General features: G+C 37.7%; 1 protein-coding gene across 1 annotated transcript in view; it reads right to left on the reverse strand.

Moving 5' to 3' along the window:
• SEL1L2 (SEL1L2 adaptor subunit of ERAD E3 ligase) overlaps nt 1–18622 on the reverse strand; it is a 151745-nt gene that overhangs the window by 53609 nt on the left and 79514 nt on the right. The window contains exons 5-9 of the mRNA XM_045295171.1: nt 6338–6391; nt 5672–5731; nt 5503–5584; nt 4194–4348; nt 3512–3568 (exon numbers count right to left, since the gene is read on the reverse strand). Of these exons, the coding sequence (XP_045151106.1) occupies nt 3512–3568; nt 4194–4348; nt 5503–5584; nt 5672–5731; nt 6338–6391 (408 nt within the window). The remainder of the gene's footprint in view (nt 1–3511; nt 3569–4193; nt 4349–5502; nt 5585–5671; nt 5732–6337; nt 6392–18622) is intronic.

Raw genomic sequence — 18622 nt, forward strand, 5'->3', positions numbered from 1 at the left:
ACCAAATAGTGAAGAGAAAAAAAGAGGCAAGCTGGTTGTTTACAGATACTTTGATATTTAATTTGGGGGGGGGGGAGAAGACTGAGGTATCACTTATATTTTAAAATATGTAACTTACACTTGTGATGGGTATTTCCTTGGTGGGCTGAGGCTTTAGTATCCTGGTTCAAGGGGTACTTGTTATTTGAAGAGCAACATGCCAGGGTGAGTTAAAAAGTATTCCTACTGGGTTTCCAGTTCATACATTCACACATTTATTCCCAACAATACATGTTTAAACTTGATCAGGAGACTACTGCAGACAAGTTCTGCTGGATATATATATATATATATATATATATATATATATATATATATAAAATTTCTTTATGTGTCAGGGAGTCAGGTTGTGACTCTCAGGGACCCTATTCACGACAGAAATACTGCCCAGTCCTGCGTCACCCTCACAACATAACTTGTTATGTTGGATCCCACTGTCACAGTCACTGTGTCAATTCATCTGATCTAGAATCCTCAACTTTTTTGCTGACCCAATCCTGATGTTCTTTTCTAGGAGCTGGTCTCTTTTGGTAATTTGTTCAAAGTCGGTGAGACGAAGTCTCAGCCTCCTTGCTTCTAAGGCGCATTCTGATTGTACTTCTTCCAAACAGATTGGTTTGTTCTGGCAGTCCACTGTATTTTCAAGATGCTTCGTCAATAATTCAGTTCACATGCATCAATTCTTCGTAGGCCTTCCTTATTTTTGTCCGACTTTCACTTGTCTAAAAGGCAATTGAAAATACCATGGCTTGTATCAGGCACTCCTTAGTCTTCAAAGTGGCATGCTTGCTTTTCAACACTTGCAACAGATCTTGTGCAGCAGTTTTCAGTGTAATACATCGTTTGATTTCTTAACTGCTGCTTCCAGGAGCACTAACTATGGAGCAAAACAAAATTCTTGACAACTTCATTTTTTCTCCATTTATCATGATGTTGTCTATGGTCCATTTGTGAGGATTTTGCCCTTTTTTGACATTGAGCTGTAATCTATACTGAAGGCTGTTGTCCTTGATGTTCAGCAATCTCATTGATGTACTTTCAAAATGAAAAAAGAGAAAGTCTAATCAAAACAGGGGTTTCCTGCGGTACCTGCTGGGCCAGTTAAATTCAATGCAGTGAGTCTGGCTCAAAAGGTTATGGTGACTGTTTGGGGGGACTCAATGGGTATAATTTTGATAGCTTTCTTAAAGAACACAGGAGATTGCAGGCATTTATTTTGTTTGTTTGTTTGTTTGTTTGTTTGTTTAAAACATTTTATTAGGGGCTCATACAACTCTTATCACAATTCATACACACATCAATTGTGTAATGCGCATTTGTACATAGTTTCTCAAAACATTTTCTCTCCATTTAAACCCCCGACATTAGGTCCTCAAGCGGGCATTTATTAAGAAGAAGTTTTAAGAAAACGGAAAGCTACATTGATGAGAGGAAGAACAAACAAACACAAAACCAGCAAAAAGGAAAGATGTACTTGCTCATTCTTCAAGGGTAGCATGAGAATTTCCTATGAGAATGTCCTATGAGAATTTCCCTGGGATCCCTTACCCTTCTATACATAGCTCTGATTTTGCTCCATCACACTTTTTTAGGGGGGGTTCCCAAACTCAAAAGAACATCTAAAGGAAACAAGATTGGAGTCCCCTGAAGTTTTGATATGGTGTCCATCAACAAACACAATTTCCCGGGAAGGATTAGAGAGATGTAAACACCACCTACAGAAATGTATAGACCTAGATGGCAGATATGTTGAAAAGTAATAGAGCCAATCAAAGAGTACTTAGGTCTATAGGGTTTTATTGTGCTGAACAAAGGTTAGTGCATTCTCTTTGTCACTGAGATTTGGTGCCTTCACACCCTGGTAGATTCTGTGTTGATGGAAAACAGTTCTTCTCAGTTATAAGCCCATGGTTAACAAGAGAAATTCATTGCAGAGTACAGCATAACATTGGAATACTATTGTATGTCCAGAACTTCCCATCTAAGAAGTTAAAATATTGATTATAATGAGGATTTTAAAAATCTGAAAAAGCAAACTATTTGTTATGCATACATTTACTACAAAAGAAAACAAAACCTAGAAATCTTTCATTTGAGATGTTTTAGGATGTTCACGTTACAATTGATCCTCAAAATTAGACCAATAGGTACCATCCTGATAAGTGGAGAATAGGTTGCAGTTCTTAAGGATTTTGTCTTGCTTGGATTCACAATCAATGTTCATGGAAGCAGCAGTCAAGATATCAAAAGACACAATGCTTAAGGTAAGTCTGAGGCGCAGTATTGAAAAGCAAAGCTATTACTTTGAGGACTCATATGCATGTGAAAGTTGAGCATTGAATAAAGAAGACAGAAGATTGGATTGTGATGTTGGGGAAGAATATTGAAAGTACTATGGACTGCTGAAAGAGCAAATTGATCTGTCTTGGAAAAAGTAGGGCCAGTGCTCCTTAGGGGCAAGGATAGGAAGACTTCGTCTTATAGACCTTGGACATATTGTCAGGTGAGGCCAGTCCCTGGTGAAGGAGCTGCTTGTTAAAGTGGAGTGGGAGCAAAAAAGAGGAAGGCCCTCAGTGAGATGGATTGACACCATGGTTGCAACAATGGGGTCAGGTATAGGAAAAATTATAAGGATGGCACAGGACCATGCAGTGTTGTGTTCTGTTGTGCATAGTGTTCTACAGCATTGCTTAGACATTAGGACTATTAATTGGATAGACTTTACTTTGAGATAACAAACACATGACACCCCAAAGTGACAAGGGCTGCAAAATCTGCTTTAAAAAACATCGCAATTACTACCCTAGATCTCTGATGATTAAGGCCCTAAGGTCTTGAGGTCACAATCAGAATCTAGACATGATCTCATCTAGTGACTCTGGCATCTTACTTAGAAGGATCTTTTGTAGGTTAAGTTTATTTGCTTATTTCTCCATTATAACTTTGAATTGTTAATTAATCTTCTATGGTCACTGGGATAAGGTAAGATTAAGCAACAAGATAGAAAGAAGATTGCAAACCTATAAAGGTGCCTAATAATCTTTCTAATTATATTAAATTTTCCTCTATAGAGCAAGAATCTCCCCGATGGACATTCTGCAGTTGTTCTTTGTGGAAGGAGAGTATCAGAGGCCAGCAGGTGGGGATACTCCTCTCACCCAATCCCAGCCCAACAGTAACCTCGGGTAGAAAGAAATCAGGCTCAATTTGAACTCCTAATTCTCTGCTCAAACCATTCTACACAAAGCCCCTACTCTTTTGTACTTGGAGGCAGGTAGGAAAGATGCTCTCTCTGACTAACTTTGCTCTTCCCCCAAATCTGGGAAGCAGATCTAACCAAGGCTTCACAGGTGGGCTTCCCTCTAGAACTCTCTCAGCTTCCTCTCCCCGCCAGCCCCCTTTACTGCCCACGCTATTCTCCCTCCAGAAGCTCCTGCCTACCCCACGGAAATAATTCTTGACATTGACTTACATAGTAATCCTGGTCTAAACCTTTTCTCCCAATCAGATGTAACTGTCCAAGAGATACCTAGGAAAAATAATTTTAAAATGATTTTGACAGTTGTATTTATTTAAGTAAACAAAGGAAATCATATTTACTCTTTGTTTTTCCTATTGTAGGTTGACTCGATTTGATACAGTTAGCAAGTCTTGAAAGAAGTAGAAAATGCACTAGAGACTTGGTTGCTGGTAGACATACGGCTGGCTTCTTTAGTAGGAGATGCCAGCCTGTACACTAAGGTTTGAGCACACAATCAGAGGATCCTTAACTCTTTTCTTGGCTCTCAAAAAGTAGGCAATTACAGCACCATTACCCAAAGCAGAATATTTCTAGGGCCTTGAGGAATTCATTCATATTAAAATCGGCATTGGACAGTGCTTTTCCCCCTATAATTAAAATGTAAGGTTTTTTTAAATGGCTTTTTTTTTTAGAAGTAATCTAAAAAAGTCAGTACTATGGCAACCCACTTTTCTATATGCCACAGGCACTGCAAGTGGCAGAGGACAAAGTAGTAGAGTAGGGTACAAAAGAGGAGGTGTCTCTTCCTTTTCCCACCCTACTTGGTCATTGTTAACCCCTCCAGGACTCAGAGAGAACCAAGGCCCTTGAAATTTTTATGGTAGAAAAATATAGGATCTTCAGTATAAATTACTTGTATCTGAACATCTCCTCTTTCTGCCAAAAATTTATAGTATTGATATATGTCCCAATCCAAAATCTCACTGTTAGAACTCAGATTTTCAGGTCTTTCGGTTAGTCTCACTTTTTCCACTGGGATACCTTCAGTTTTTTTCAGTTTGTCAGCAACTGTGAATAGAAACAAGCCAGAGAATAGCCAGAATGCATAAGGTTGCAAGAACTAACAGTCAATTTAAGAAAACATTGTTTGGCCTATTGTCCTTAAAATGTACAGAAATCTGGCCCACTCACAGAAAGGGAAGATAAAAAAGGGACAATAAAAATCTGCTTAAATTTGGTATTTGGTTTTGAGAAAAGGGCATGGAACTGAATTATTCTTTGCAACCCATGACTATTGTACTAGTCCCTAGTGAAGACCGTGGCCCAGCAGGCTCAAGAAAAGAAGATACACCCTCTACCATTGACCTTTCCTGGAACTAAAACTAGAAAATGAGATGAATAACTGTTCTTTAATTACTTTCTAGGGGTAATCAGAAAATAGGAGGCCTAAATATACCTATCAAGATGTAAAGTTTGAAATAGATAGAGATGCTAGTTTCATTAAACATATGAAATGATGTTGATAATTATCTTAAATACAAAAGTAGCTTTTCCCTCTTTTTCTCAAATCCTAATAGAGCCAAGGACATATATTTATATGATTCTGTAGTCACTCTGATTATAAAAATTAGCCAAATGGACTTGACCTTATTCACTTCTTGGAAGACTTTTAAAGTTTTATTATGTTCAATGTTGCTGCAAGATGAAATGTTACATAGCACTTTGAAAATGATTCTAGAAACAAATATTAGTCTTGGGCTCTATTTTTAATGGAAAAGAATAGGGGTTGAATTGTTTCAAGCGCAGCAACAGTGATCTTCAATGTCGTGCCTCATACTTATTACTTTAGAAAATTTTAACAAGTTATAACTATTCTAAATGTTAGAACTAGGAAAACTGCTTAATATTTAATAGCATTACATTCCAATTTTCAGTTTGAAAGAACATCACAAGCATAAGAGAATTGTTTGGGGATATGTACTTTAAAAAAGATGACTACAATCATTTAAATCATTTTAAAATTTTCATTTAGATCATTTAAACCTTAGAAAAATAATTAGTAAGTAACTACAAACTCTATATTTTAAACCCAATATTTTAATAATGCTAACATCTTCAAGTAACTTAAATATTTTCATGAATTGATGTCAACTGGTATTGAATTATTTTTTAATTCGTTGGCAAGTCTATTGCTTTAAAAATTTATTATGTAGGTTACTCACTATAATCTGCCACTATCTTGTAATGATTCAGGGCAACTTCACAATTTTGTAGAACATTGATTCCTGACAAATATCTGTACCCCTAAAACATAAGCATATATAGTCTTAATATGATAATGCTGCATTTGTAACACATCTATTTAGACTCAAAAATAATTAATTTACAAACCAAAATCATCTGGGACATCATGCTTCCTCCGGCACTTCCAAAAGTATAATATATCAGTGCCTAAAGTAAAAAACCCACATACATATAAATATGTATATATACATCCACACATACATGTATGTATATGTCACACTTTAGACATTTTTATTCCTAGTCCAGCAATGAACTGTGAGACACTAAAAATAAATTTGAAACTTTACTCTTCTTCTCTAAAGATGGTTGCCATTTACTGGGGGCTCACCAGGCGCTGGAGCCGGTGATAAGGGGATATAATATTTCACAAAGAGTCCTCACAAAGCTCTATGAAGTAGATTTTATTATTTATCTTTGATGTGAAAATAATAACTGTAAGGACATTAATAGACATGAGGTATTAGAAGGTTACATTTTCTGTGACAAATGGACTTGTGTTTTTAGACACTGTGTTAGAATGAGCCTTTTGCTTAAAAAACAATATTTTATCGAAGGATCATTTTATTGGGGACTCTTACATCTCTTAGCCATACCACCCTGAACATGCCTGATCTCATCTGATCTTGGAAGCTAAGCAGGGCCGGGCCTGGTTAGTACTTGGATGGGAGAGTGCTTTGCTTTGAGTACAATCTCTATTCAATATTCTTCGAAAAATAATTAATTTTGTTCTTGAAAAAAATTGAATGACCTTACCTTGGCTTGATCATATTCCATTCCTATTCCATAAGAATACAAAAATCCTAATGCCTAGAGCCCAAAAGAGAAAGCAAAATTAATTTATTTCATAATTGTTCTTATCTGCAATGGTAAGAAATATTTTAATTATCTGCTTCATAATAATTTGTATTCTTGATATAGATTCTATACCATAATGATTTTTATACGTTTTTTTTTAAAAGGCTGTGAGGTTGCTATAGTGGGAAATTTATATAAAAATGTGAAAACAGACTAATGGTTACTGTTCTTTAATATAAATTTAATAACAAAATGCTACAAACAAAATCTATGTGATTTCCTTTTTTTAAAAATCATTTTATTAGGGGCTCATACAACTCTTATCACAATCCATACACACATCAATTGTGTAAAGCGCATTTGTACATCATTCTCAAAACATTTTCTCTCCACTTAAACCCCCAGCATTAGGTCCTCATTTTTCCCCTCCCTCCCCGCTCCCCCCTCCCTCATGAGCCCTTGATAGTTTATAAATTGGTATTTTGTCATATCTTGCCCTGTCCGACGTCTCCCTTCACCCACTTTTCGGTTGTCCGTCCCCCAGGGAGGAGGTCACATTTGGTTCCTTGTAATCGGTTCCCTCTTTCCTACCAACTCTCCCTCTACCCTCCCTGTTTCGCCACTCACACCACTGGTCCTGTAGGACTCATCCGCCCTGGATTCCCTGGATTTTCAGTTCCTATCTGTAGCAGTGTATATCCTCTGGTCTAGCCAGACTTGCCAGGTTGAATTTGAGTCATGGTAGTGGGAGCGGGGAGGAAACATTTAGGAACTAGAGGAAAGTTGTATTTTTCATCGTTGTTATATCACACCCTGACTGGCTCATCTCCTCCCCGAGACCCCTCTGCAAGGAGATCTCCAGTGGCCTACTAATGGGCTTTGGGTCTCCACTCTGCACTCCCCCCATCATTCACTATGGTAAGATTTTTTGTTCTGATGATGCCTTATACCTGATCCCTTCGACACCTCATGGTTGTATAGGCTGGTGTGCTTCTTCCATGTGGGCTTTGTTGCTTCTGAGCTTGATGGCCGCTTGATTACCTTCAAGCCTTTAAGACCCCAGATGCTATACTTTTTGATAGCCGGGCACCATCAGCTTTCTTTGCCACATTTTCTTATGTACCCATTTGTCTTCAGTGATCCGTTCGACACCTCGTGATCACACAGGCTGATATGTTGTTCCATGTGGGCTTTATTGCTTCTGAGCTAGATGGCCGCTTGTTTACCTTCAAGCTTTTAAGACCCCAGACACTATATCTTTTGATAGCCGGGCACCATGATTTCCTTTTTAACAATGAAAAACATTTTTCCTTCAATAGGTTTACATGTTTTAAACTTGAATTAAACAATTTCTTCATATTTAAAAACCAAAAAGTATAAAACTTCAAATAATAAAAAATACACTGAATAAAAAAATGAATACCTCTTCACTGCTTCACCCTCATCCCAATAATAGTTTCAAGTATCTTTTCAGGCCATTTTCTAAGCTTTAACATAAACTAAATGCAAATGAGTACTAAAAATTCTGTTACCATGAATTTTTATTTTGATTAGGGCAAAACAATGTGTGTAGGGCAGGACTACGTGAAGTAGAGTTTTCAAGACAGTGACCTTTTGGAAACAGATCCCCAGGCTTTCCACATACGCTTTGATTTGGAATCCCAGGGTAAATCTAAATTTTCTTATTCTCACGGGTCTGTTTCCGGATTGTCTAGTTTATTGGTTCTCTATCATGTCTGCTCGATGGAATCCCTGGTGGGCTTTTGGGAAATTGATTTTTATCTCACTTTGGATGATGTAAATGTGTTAAATTTGAGAGTGAGCTCAGAGTTTCTAGATTTTCTGAAAGTTCCACAATGATTCTGTTGAATTTGTATGTATAGTTTAATTTTTCTCCAGTGGGCTGAGCACATGACTCACCTCAGGATCTTGTGAAATCTCTGATTTAAATTCAGTAGGTTGGAATAAGGCCAAAACTCTATAATTATGCACCTACAGGGTATGCATAATCCTGGTCCGCCAACCCAAACCCAATCTAACTCTGCCACGGAGCCAATGCTTGCTCATAGTGACCCCTAGTGGGTTTCTCAGACTGTACCTGTCTGTCTATTGGCCTAGGAAGCCCAGTCTTTCTCCTACAGAGGGAAGGTGGTTTCAAACTGCTGACCATGAGGTTTGCGGTCCAATGCGTAGCCACTACACCAGGAACCAGACTGCAAACAGGAAAGCCCTGAATTCATTGCCTTCAAGTAGACTCCAAGTAATAGCGATCCTTTAGGACAGAGTCGAACTGTCCCACAGAGTTTCCAAGGCTTTGTACGGCTATAACGAGTTACAGTCTCAGAAAACTATGCAGGAAGTTATAGCCTGTCCTATATGGTCGCTGTGCGTTGGAATGAACCCGATGACGGTGATATTTTTTATGGACACAGATTGCTAGATCTTCCTTCCACTATGCCATTAGGTTAGCGAACTGACCTTCTTAGTAGCAACTGAGGGCTTGACCATTGTGCCTCCAGTGCTGCTTGTACGTGGCAAAGACCAACCAATGTGAAAAAGTCTGGGACAAAACTGACTTGTGTTAGATACGATGGGCTAAGTTATCATTTGATACTTGATGAGGCAATTCTGTTTTCCAGATATCATTAAAATTGAATAAAGTTAGGTTTTAATTTTATATAATTTGAAGTTTTTCTCCCTACCAGCACTTTCTGTGTGTATGTACTGTAAGTTAATAGCAAAGCCATTTTCCTTTATTAGCATTTAGGGAAGTACTAATTTTCAGTGGCTACTGAAATACTGCAGTTCGTGTGCATGCAAAGGTATATGTATTTTTCTGGGAATTTAAATGGAATTGAAATTTCTGAACCAACTTGAACATGTACTAAACATTTTAATAAGTTCTGCCAAATTTTCCTCCTAAAATGTTTATATATAAATTTGTGCTCCTAGCAAAAGTATGTGAAGTATTCAATCCTTCATACTCAACAACAAATAGCATCAATTTTTAGTTTTACCAATATAGGGAATAAAAATATCCTGTTGTTGCTTTAATAGGATTTCTCAGATTAGTAGTGAGTATGAAGATTTTATTTCTTAATCACAATTTATATTTCTTCTGTCATCGTCCTGTTCATATCCTTTTCCTGTTTCTATGGGATTTATTATGCTTTCTCATTGTTTTATAGCTTTTTGGATACTTTGGACATTGCAATTTGTTTCTTAAATATTTAATAACTATTTTCTTCCAGTCTTGCCCTTTTTATTGTTATACTCATCTTCATAATACAAAAAAGTAAACTTTTATATTAAAAATTGTCAAATTTTCTGTAAGGAATAAGATCAATATCAGTAATAATTCTTGAGTGCTGTGTCATCACTTTTCTATTAAATATGAGTGAAGCTGCACATCACATGCCTTCACCCTGCCCTCTCAGAGGACCGTTCTCCTAAGCTGCTGTTGGAGCGCCCTGGAGACACACTTTCTAGCATTTGCTGTTAACTGAGAGGATGCTGGGTGGTTGGAACCACAGGAGAATGAGATGGCACTCTGCTTTTGTAATGACTCTAGTTTTAGAAACCCAAGGGAGAGTTCCACTCTGTACTATCAGGTCACTATAACTCAGAATGGAGGGGCACAGTAAGAAGGGGAAGCTGATGTTTTGTCAGGAGGACACAATGCTCGTTTGCATGGGACAGGCCACAATCAGCACTGTCAGCTTGATTAATAATTAGAAGAAGGCAATGTTGGGAGAAGAGGAGAATACCGTATTTTTTCTGTATATGTTCATGGAAAAACAGAATGAGAGGGTAATGGAATTTTTCCTGAGCTTTTTGAAGTGTCCTCATGAAAGTGCCTAGCACTGACTCTGGAACACAATACTTTTTATGTGCAGATTGTAGAAATGTAGGTATTTTCCAGAAGCTGGAGGTTCTATCCTCTTTAGTTACTTAGATGATTCATACGACTTAATGTCATTGTTGTCTATTTACTAAAGGTAAAAAAAAATAAATGTCTTCCTGGGAGACTGGCAGAAATTTCTGGCTGTTCCCCTGAACTTCCCTCCCTCCAGTGTAAGAGAATCCTTGCTTTGCAGCTGAGCAATAATGAACAGTAAGGTTGATCCACAAGAAGTTGATGTTGTGGCAGATGAAAAAGCAAAATGTCAGCACTTTTATGGTTTAACTTCCTACATTTCTTAGCCTCCTTAGCAGTAAGGTAAGTACATGACTAATTGGTGGCCAATGGATATGAGTGACAATAATGTGAGAAACTTCTAGATCATTCTCTCTGCCATCTTACAAGGTGTACCTTTCTTTTCCATTTTTCTCCTTTCTGTTGGTTGGAATGACGAGTCATCTGTACAATGTAGACAAAGACAACATCTTTAAGATGGCAGAGAAACAAAACTGAGGGAATTTCAGTCCCTGATAATTTCAGAGTAGAGTCACCCTACTACCCTCAGGTTCCTATCTAATCTTTCCAGTTGCTGTTGTCAATGTCATTTCATCTAGATAGTCCCTAAAAGAGCATAAGACTCAAGGCCGACTTTTTTACTAGTGAAGCTAACTACTGGAAGCTGAACTACTGTTTTTCACTAGTTAAGTTAAACTACTGACTTAAGGGAATATTTTTGGTTCAAGGTTTTTCTCAGCGTAATAGTTTCAGAGGTTCATATGCTTTCATGGGTCTAGAGCAGTGGTTCTCAACCTTCCTAATGCCGCAACCCGTTAATACAGTTCCTCATGTGATGGTGACCCCCAACCATAAAATTATTTTCGTTGCTACTTCATAACTGTAATTTTGCTACTGTTATGAATTGGGCGACCCCTGTGAAAGGGTCATTCAACCCCCAAAGGGGTCGTGACCCACAGGTTGAGAACCGCTGGTCTAGAAAGTCTTGATTCCCTGGGAAATTGAAAACATGTTCTGCATTTCTGCCTTTTGATGAGGCTTCTTCTGTGTTCAGTACTGATAGCTGGACACCAAGCAGTTATTCTGGTGTCATGGCAAAAGGCTTATTCTCTTCAATGAAATAATCAGTATATGCTTTTAAATTATCTGTTTTAATTTCTAACATGACCAATAGACATAACATGGTTTTAAGCTGTCAATAATTTTAAAGAGTGTGTAAAGAAGTTTGAGACCAAAAATTTTTGGAATGTTATGTAATAACTAACACAAAGACCTAGAATGATGATCCAATTTCCATGGATATATTTTAGTAAAAGTATTGTCTGATAGAACTTGCGAGGTTCAGTCCCAACTCAGATAAGGTTGTGTACTGCACATTATCTTAGACCTAGTGAGATGTATCAATTGATATGGCCTTTGTAGCCATAATTCTCATGTGATTTTATTATCATTCTGGACTCCATGCCTGCGGCTATTATCTCATTTTGGAGAGAGTTCTCTGCTCTGTGAATAGGCAGGATTAAGGTGAGATTAAGTCTTGACTTTAGTAGAGGGTGTGAAACAAGTCATACTTTGTTTCTTTGGGGTATGGTTTGCTGAAAGACAAAAAAAAAAAAAAATCACACCTCTATCAAAGCCATTCCTTTGTGCATAAGAACTGTCTTGAACATAGAGGAAAATCCCAAGACCATTGGAAGAACACGTTCAATATTGCTATCTAGTGGCGGAGGCACTAAAGGGAGAGAAAATGTGAGACAGAGAAAAGGAGCCAGGCCAAGACCAGAGGCTGAGGTAAGCAAACTATGAAACAGAACAGAGGGACAGTGCGTAAATTATAGGGCAGTGAGGCAGAGTGGTGAGTGGACTTCCTAGTCAATGGAGGCATGAATAAGAGGGTGAGTATAAGAGAGAAACTTGGTTACTGGATGTGGAGAGATGTTGTTACGGACCCATGACTGTATCCTGTATTGCTCTAACATCCTAACTTGTGGTATCTCCATTATCATGATGTTACCTATTGGTCCACTTGTGAGGAATTTGATCTACCTTACATTGAGTTGTAATCCATATTGAAGGCTGCAATCTTTGATCTTCAGCAAGTGCTTCAGTTCCTTCTCATTTTAGAAAGCAAGATTGTGTATGATAAATGAAGAAGAGGCTGAATCGGTGAAGGATTTTTTCATACTTGAATCTACGGTCAATGCTCATGGAAGCAGCAATCAAGAGATCAAAAGTTGTGTTGCATCAGGCAGCTCTGCTGTCAAAACCCTCTTCAGGGTACTAAAGTGCAAGGATTTTACTTTGAGCACTTAGGTGGGCCTGATACAAGTAAGGATATTTTCCATTGCATCATACACATGATGGTTGGAAATTGAATAAGGAAGACTATAGAAGAATTGATGCATTTGAATTACGGTGCTGGAGAAAAATATTGAAAGTATCATGGACCGCTAAATGGACAAACTGATCGATATTGGAAGAAGTAAGACCAGAGTCAGCATCGGCCCGATGACAGTGAGTTTGGTTTGGTTTGAGGAGTCTCTAAGTGTCACACTCATGCCATGCCCTAGGCCTTCTAAAAAGTGTTTTTTAGAGTAAAGAATGTAAATTTTTGATTTCCATATTGGGTAGCTGCCACTCACTAGCCTTAAAAAGAACCCCTGATTGAAAATGCCATTTTAACAACTGGATCACCGAACTCAACAAAAATTAGGTATTGGTTCTGCCAAACTGTTGCGAATGAATCCCACAACTGGAGGTAACCCATTATTTAGGAAATTAACTGAGTCATCAGCCTTTTTCAACCTTATGAATAAACCCACCCAAATCAATTTAGTTTTAACATATTACATTGTTGTAAACAGCTCTTAAGGATAAAAAATGAATATATTATTTAGCAGACCTGAACATAGATACATCTTTTCTTTAAAAAGGTATGTATGTCTGGTTGCTGTGAATCATCATCGACTCCCTGGCAGTGAGTTTGAGTTTGACTCGTTTTTAATGTTCATCTGTGCAACAGCATGTTCCAAGCACCTGTAGGAATGTTCATTCCATCCTGGACCTCTGGCACCTCCCTGTCAATGCGGTGCTGCAACCATTGTTTGATGATATTCAGTAAAATTTTACTTGTATGTGATTTTAATGATGTTGTTTTATAATTTGAGCATGATTTTGGGTCACCTTTTTTTGAAATGGGTACAAATGTGGATCTCTTCAAGACAGTTGGCCAAGTAGCTGTCTTCAAATTTACTGGCATACACCAGTGAATGCTTTCAGTGCTTCATCAGTTTGTTGAAACATTTCAATTGGAATTACGTCAATTCCTGGTGCCTTGTTGTTGGCTTATGCTTTCAGAACAGCTTGGCCTTCTTCCTTTAGTATCTTTGGTTCTTGCTCATATGCTACCTCTTGAAATGGTATAATATCAACTACTTCTTTGTGGTAGTGTAACTCTCTCCGTATTCATTCCATCTTCTTTAGATGCCTTCCTCTGTCATTCAGTATTTTGTCCATAGACATTTTCAAGATTGCCACCTGAGGCTTACATTTTTTTCTTGGGTCCTTTCAGTTTAAGACACGTTGGATGTGTTCTTCCCTTTTGGTTTTCTAACTCTAGTTCTTATCACGTTTTTAAAATACATTTTACTTGGTCTTTTTTTCTAACTAATTCTTATCACATTTCTTTAATGTATTTTACTTTGTCTTTTCCAGCTGCTCTTTGAAATTGACTTCATCATTTCTTCCATTTGCCTTAGCTACACCACGATTAAGAACAAGTTTCAGATTCTCTTCCGACATTCACGTTGATGTTTTCTTTCTTTCCTGTCTTTTTTTTTTTTTCTTTCCTGTCTTTTAAATGACACATTGCTTTCATCTTAACTGATAGTCTTGATGTCCTCCAACAGCTTAGGAGGTTTCTGTCATTAGTGTTAAATGAATCAAATATGCTTTTGAGGTGTTCATAAAATTTAGGTGGAATATACTCAATAAAGCGACATTTGGGCTCTTGTATTTTTTTTATTTTAATTTTCTTCAGTTTCAACTTAAACTTACATATGAACAATTGATGTTCTGTTCCACAATCAGCCCTGGCTTGGTTTTAGCTGCTGATATTGAGCTTCTCCAGTATCTACTTACATAGATGTAGTCAATTTGATTTCTATGTATTCCTCTGGAAAAGTCTATGTGTACAGTTATCATTTGTGTTGTTGAAAAAACTCATTTGCTATAAACTCATTGGTTTTGCAAAATTCTATCATGCTATATCCAGCTTCATTTCTATCACCAAATCCATATTTTCCAATTCTGATCCTTCTTCTTTGTTTCCAATTTTTACATTCCAATCACTAATAATTATTAATGCATCTTGATTGCATGTTTGATCAATTTTCTACTGAAGTTATTGGTAGAATTCTTCAATTTCTTCATCACAAGCTTTTGTGGGTTGGTGCATAAATTTGAATAATAGTTGTATTGATTGGATTTCCTTTATGACAGATAGATATTATCCTACCACAGAGAGCATTGTCTTTCATGATTCATTTTGCAATGTCCTTTTTGACAATGACATGCCATTCCTCTTGATTGTGTCATTTCCAGCATAGTAAATCATATGCTTTTCTGATTCAAAATGGCCAATACCAGTCCATTTCAGCTAATTAACACCTAAAATATCAATCTTTATGTGTTCCATTTCACTTTTGACCACTTCTAATTTTCTTAGATTCATACTTTGTACATTCTGAGTTCTGATTACTAGTGGATTCTTGCAGCTGTTTCTTCTTACCTTGAGTTATGCCTCACCAGCAAATGAAGAGGCTGAAGACTCCACGCCCACAGGCTTTGCTCTATTGACATCACCTTGGTTGGCTCTACTTTGAGAGAGCAGCACCACAACAATCACGTTTCAAGTGCCTCCTGACCCGAGATTCATCCTCCGGCACCAGCTCGGACAAGGTTTTGCTTCATTTGGCGTTCAGTGTCAGACAATGTCTCCATGCTACGCATACGGTTTTCAAAGGCTGCTTCCTCTGAAGTGGGCAACAGATTCCTTCTTTGTAGTCTGTTCTTAGGATGCAAGTTCAACTGAAACCTGTTCACTCTGGTGACCCTGCTGGCATTTAAAATAGCTTAAATTTGGAAGCTATGACAATATCACTATAGATTTGTGGATTTATATATTTGTGATATTTCAGTTTATTACAGTCATTGTGTTCATTTTGATGCTCAATTATCACATCTTTAGCCAGTGGGAGCCATTTTGAGCTGATTCCTGTATTTTTTTCTGGAGTAACATAAGAAATTACCACAAAGTGGATAGTTTAGAACAAGAGAAATTTACTCTTCCACAGTTCTAGATGCTAGATCCAAATTTTAGCTGTCAATAAGGCAAGGGTCACTCAGAAAGTCCTAGAACAGTAGTTCTCAACCTTCATAATGCCGCGACCCTTTCATAAAGTTCCTCATGTTGGGGTGACCCCCCCCCAACCATAAAAATAGTTTTGTTGCTACTTCATAACTGTAATTTTGCTACTGTTATGAATTGGGTGACCCCTGTGAAAGGGTTGTTTGACCCTCAAAGGGGTCGCGACCCACAGGTTGAGAACCACTATCCTAGACGAAGATCCTTCTTTGTTCTGTCTAGCTTCTGGTAGCCCCAGGCATTCCTTGATTTCTGGCATCATAACTCCATTTTCTGCCTCCATTATCATATAGACTTCTTTCCTGTGTTACTTTTTGTGCATCTTTTCTCCTCTTCATATAAAGGCACCCTTTACAAAAAGATTATGGCCTCCCTCAATGACCTCATCTAATTAGTTACAGTTGCAATAACCATATTTCCAAATAAGGTCTTATTCACAGGTAGTGGGAATTATGACTTCACATATCTTTTAGGAGAACAGGCCATGGCCTTAATATTTTCTGATATTTTCCTCACTATCAGTAAGATGAACAGTTTCATAATTATCTCATACAGGTTTTACTTCACACTTGGAACTTGACATTTTCCAAGGAACTTGCTTTTTTTAATTTTTTAACCAGGAGAAAGCTTTCTACTTTGATGAGGGTTTGTAGTGTTGGGAACCTACAAGGGAAGTTCTATCCTATCCTTATAGGATTCTCATATAGGAACCAATTTCATGCCAGTGAGTTTGATTGAATTGTTTCTTTTGTAACAGAAGAAGAGCTCTTCTTTTTACTTGTAGCATAAATCCTTTAATTTTGAAGGATTTTGAATATAGTGACTAAATTTAATTATCTATTTTTAAAAATAAAACTATTAGCTTCACATGAATCAAAACATTTAATTCTAATAGTTCTGCAGGGCTCTTCTTCTCCAGCCCACTCTCTATTCTTCTCTTTCTAGACAACCACTTTTAATAATTTTAGCTATTGTCTTTTTCTGATAATTACCACCATTATGACTCCAGATAAGTTTCTACTACTTGCTATCAATTTATATATTTTACACATCATCTATAGATTTGTTACATAATAAATAATAATTTAGGCCATCTGCATCACTCTTACATTTTCTCCTGCTTCTCTTATTTTTTGTGGCAAAATACCATTTTTTGTTCAGAAATAATTTTGAAAGTCTATCCCTAGGTGGTATAGTGGTTACCCCTGGGCTGCTAACTGCAAAGTCAGCAGTTCAGACACACCAGGCTCTCCTCAGGAGAAAGATGGGGCTTTCTACTCCTGTAAGGAGTTGTAGTCTCAGAAAGTCACAGGGGGAGGTTCCACCCTGTCCTATAGGATGGCTATGCATCGGCATCAACTCCATGGCATCTATTTTGCTTGGTTTGGTATCCCTTTGTGTGATACATGGTTAATGCACCTGGCTGCAAACCCAAAGGGTAGCAGTTTGAGTTCATCCAGAGGCAAATCAGAAGAAAGATCAGCAATCTGCTTCTGAAACACTGGCCATTGAAAACCTCATGGAGTACAGTTCTACTCTGACACATCGGGGCCCCATGTGTCAGAACACGTTCCAATGGCAACTCATTTTAATCCAAGGCTTTTCCTGTCACCATTCTAAGTTCATGCCACACTTAAATGTGCTGCCATTGGAATTATTCCTTTCTTTCCACATATTCTTACAGATATTAAAAGTAAATTATATTGGTCATTCAATCTGATAGTTAATAACACTTTTTAATAACAGAGTCAGGGGAAAACTCCTGTGGAGTATTGCTGAACACTTGCTTTTATCTTTACATCAAACCATTAATCTGCATTGTTTATGTAGCATTATCAAGCCTATTTTTCTAATTTTTCAGCTAGTGAATTAGAGCATCATGGGTGATTTTTCTAAATGCATCCTAAACTCAAAGTATTTCAAGGAGTGGTAATCTAAAGAAAAACCTGATAAATTAAGCAATTTCTCAAACTTTTATTACAATGACAAGGTATTTTATAAAATGAGGAAATTTACTTCAAGTCTGGTTCCCAAAGGTTTAATTGCTCTCTAATGTGTGATTTATAAGTGTAATTTGTGTGATTTACTTTATCCATAAATTAAACACATTATATGATCTGCCGATCTCTTTTTCGTTTCAAAGGTTTCCCATTTTGGAAAGTTGACCACAAATGTTGCTGTTACACATGGGAGGCATCTGATATCCTGGTACTTTTTCAACACTTAAAAACATTTAAAATATTTAAATTGGTTATTTTTAAGGCTACCTCTAACTAAGATTAGTTTTTACTTTTCTTAAAACTCTTGCCAGGTTTTGACTCTGCTCAATATAGAATCTGGTTTGGATTTGTACAAACTTTGAGAGTAAACAAATATGAAAAACCCACACCCAAACCCACTGCTCTGAAGCTGACCGTGACTCAGAACAGCCCTACAGCACGGAGTAGAACTGCCCCATAGAGTTGCCATGGCTCAACCCTACAGCACAGAGTAGAACTGCCCCATAGAGTTGCCATGGCTCAACTCTACAGCACGGAGTAGAACTGCCCCATAGAGTTGCCATGGCTCAACTCTACAGCACAGAGTAGAACTGCCCCATAGAGTTGCCATGGCTCAACCCTACAGCATGGAGTAGAACTGCCCCATAGAGTTGTCATGGCTCAACCCTACAGCAAGGAGTAGAACTGCCCCATAGAGTTCCCATGGCGCAACCCTACAGCAAGGAGTAGAACTGCCCCATAGAGTTGCCATGGTTCAACTCTATAGCACAGAGTAGAACTGCCCCATAGAGTTGCCATGGCTCAACACTACAGCACAGAGTAGACCTGCCCCATAGAGTTTCCATGGCTCAACCCTACAGCACGGAGTAGAACTGCCCCATAGAGTTGCCATGGCTCAACCC

This window comes from Echinops telfairi, unplaced genomic scaffold (assembly GCF_000313985.2).
Source record: "Echinops telfairi isolate 266 unplaced genomic scaffold, ASM31398v2 ScPeMD7_5592;HRSCAF=6446, whole genome shotgun sequence".
Lineage (NCBI taxonomy): Eukaryota > Metazoa > Chordata > Mammalia > Afrosoricida > Tenrecidae > Echinops > Echinops telfairi.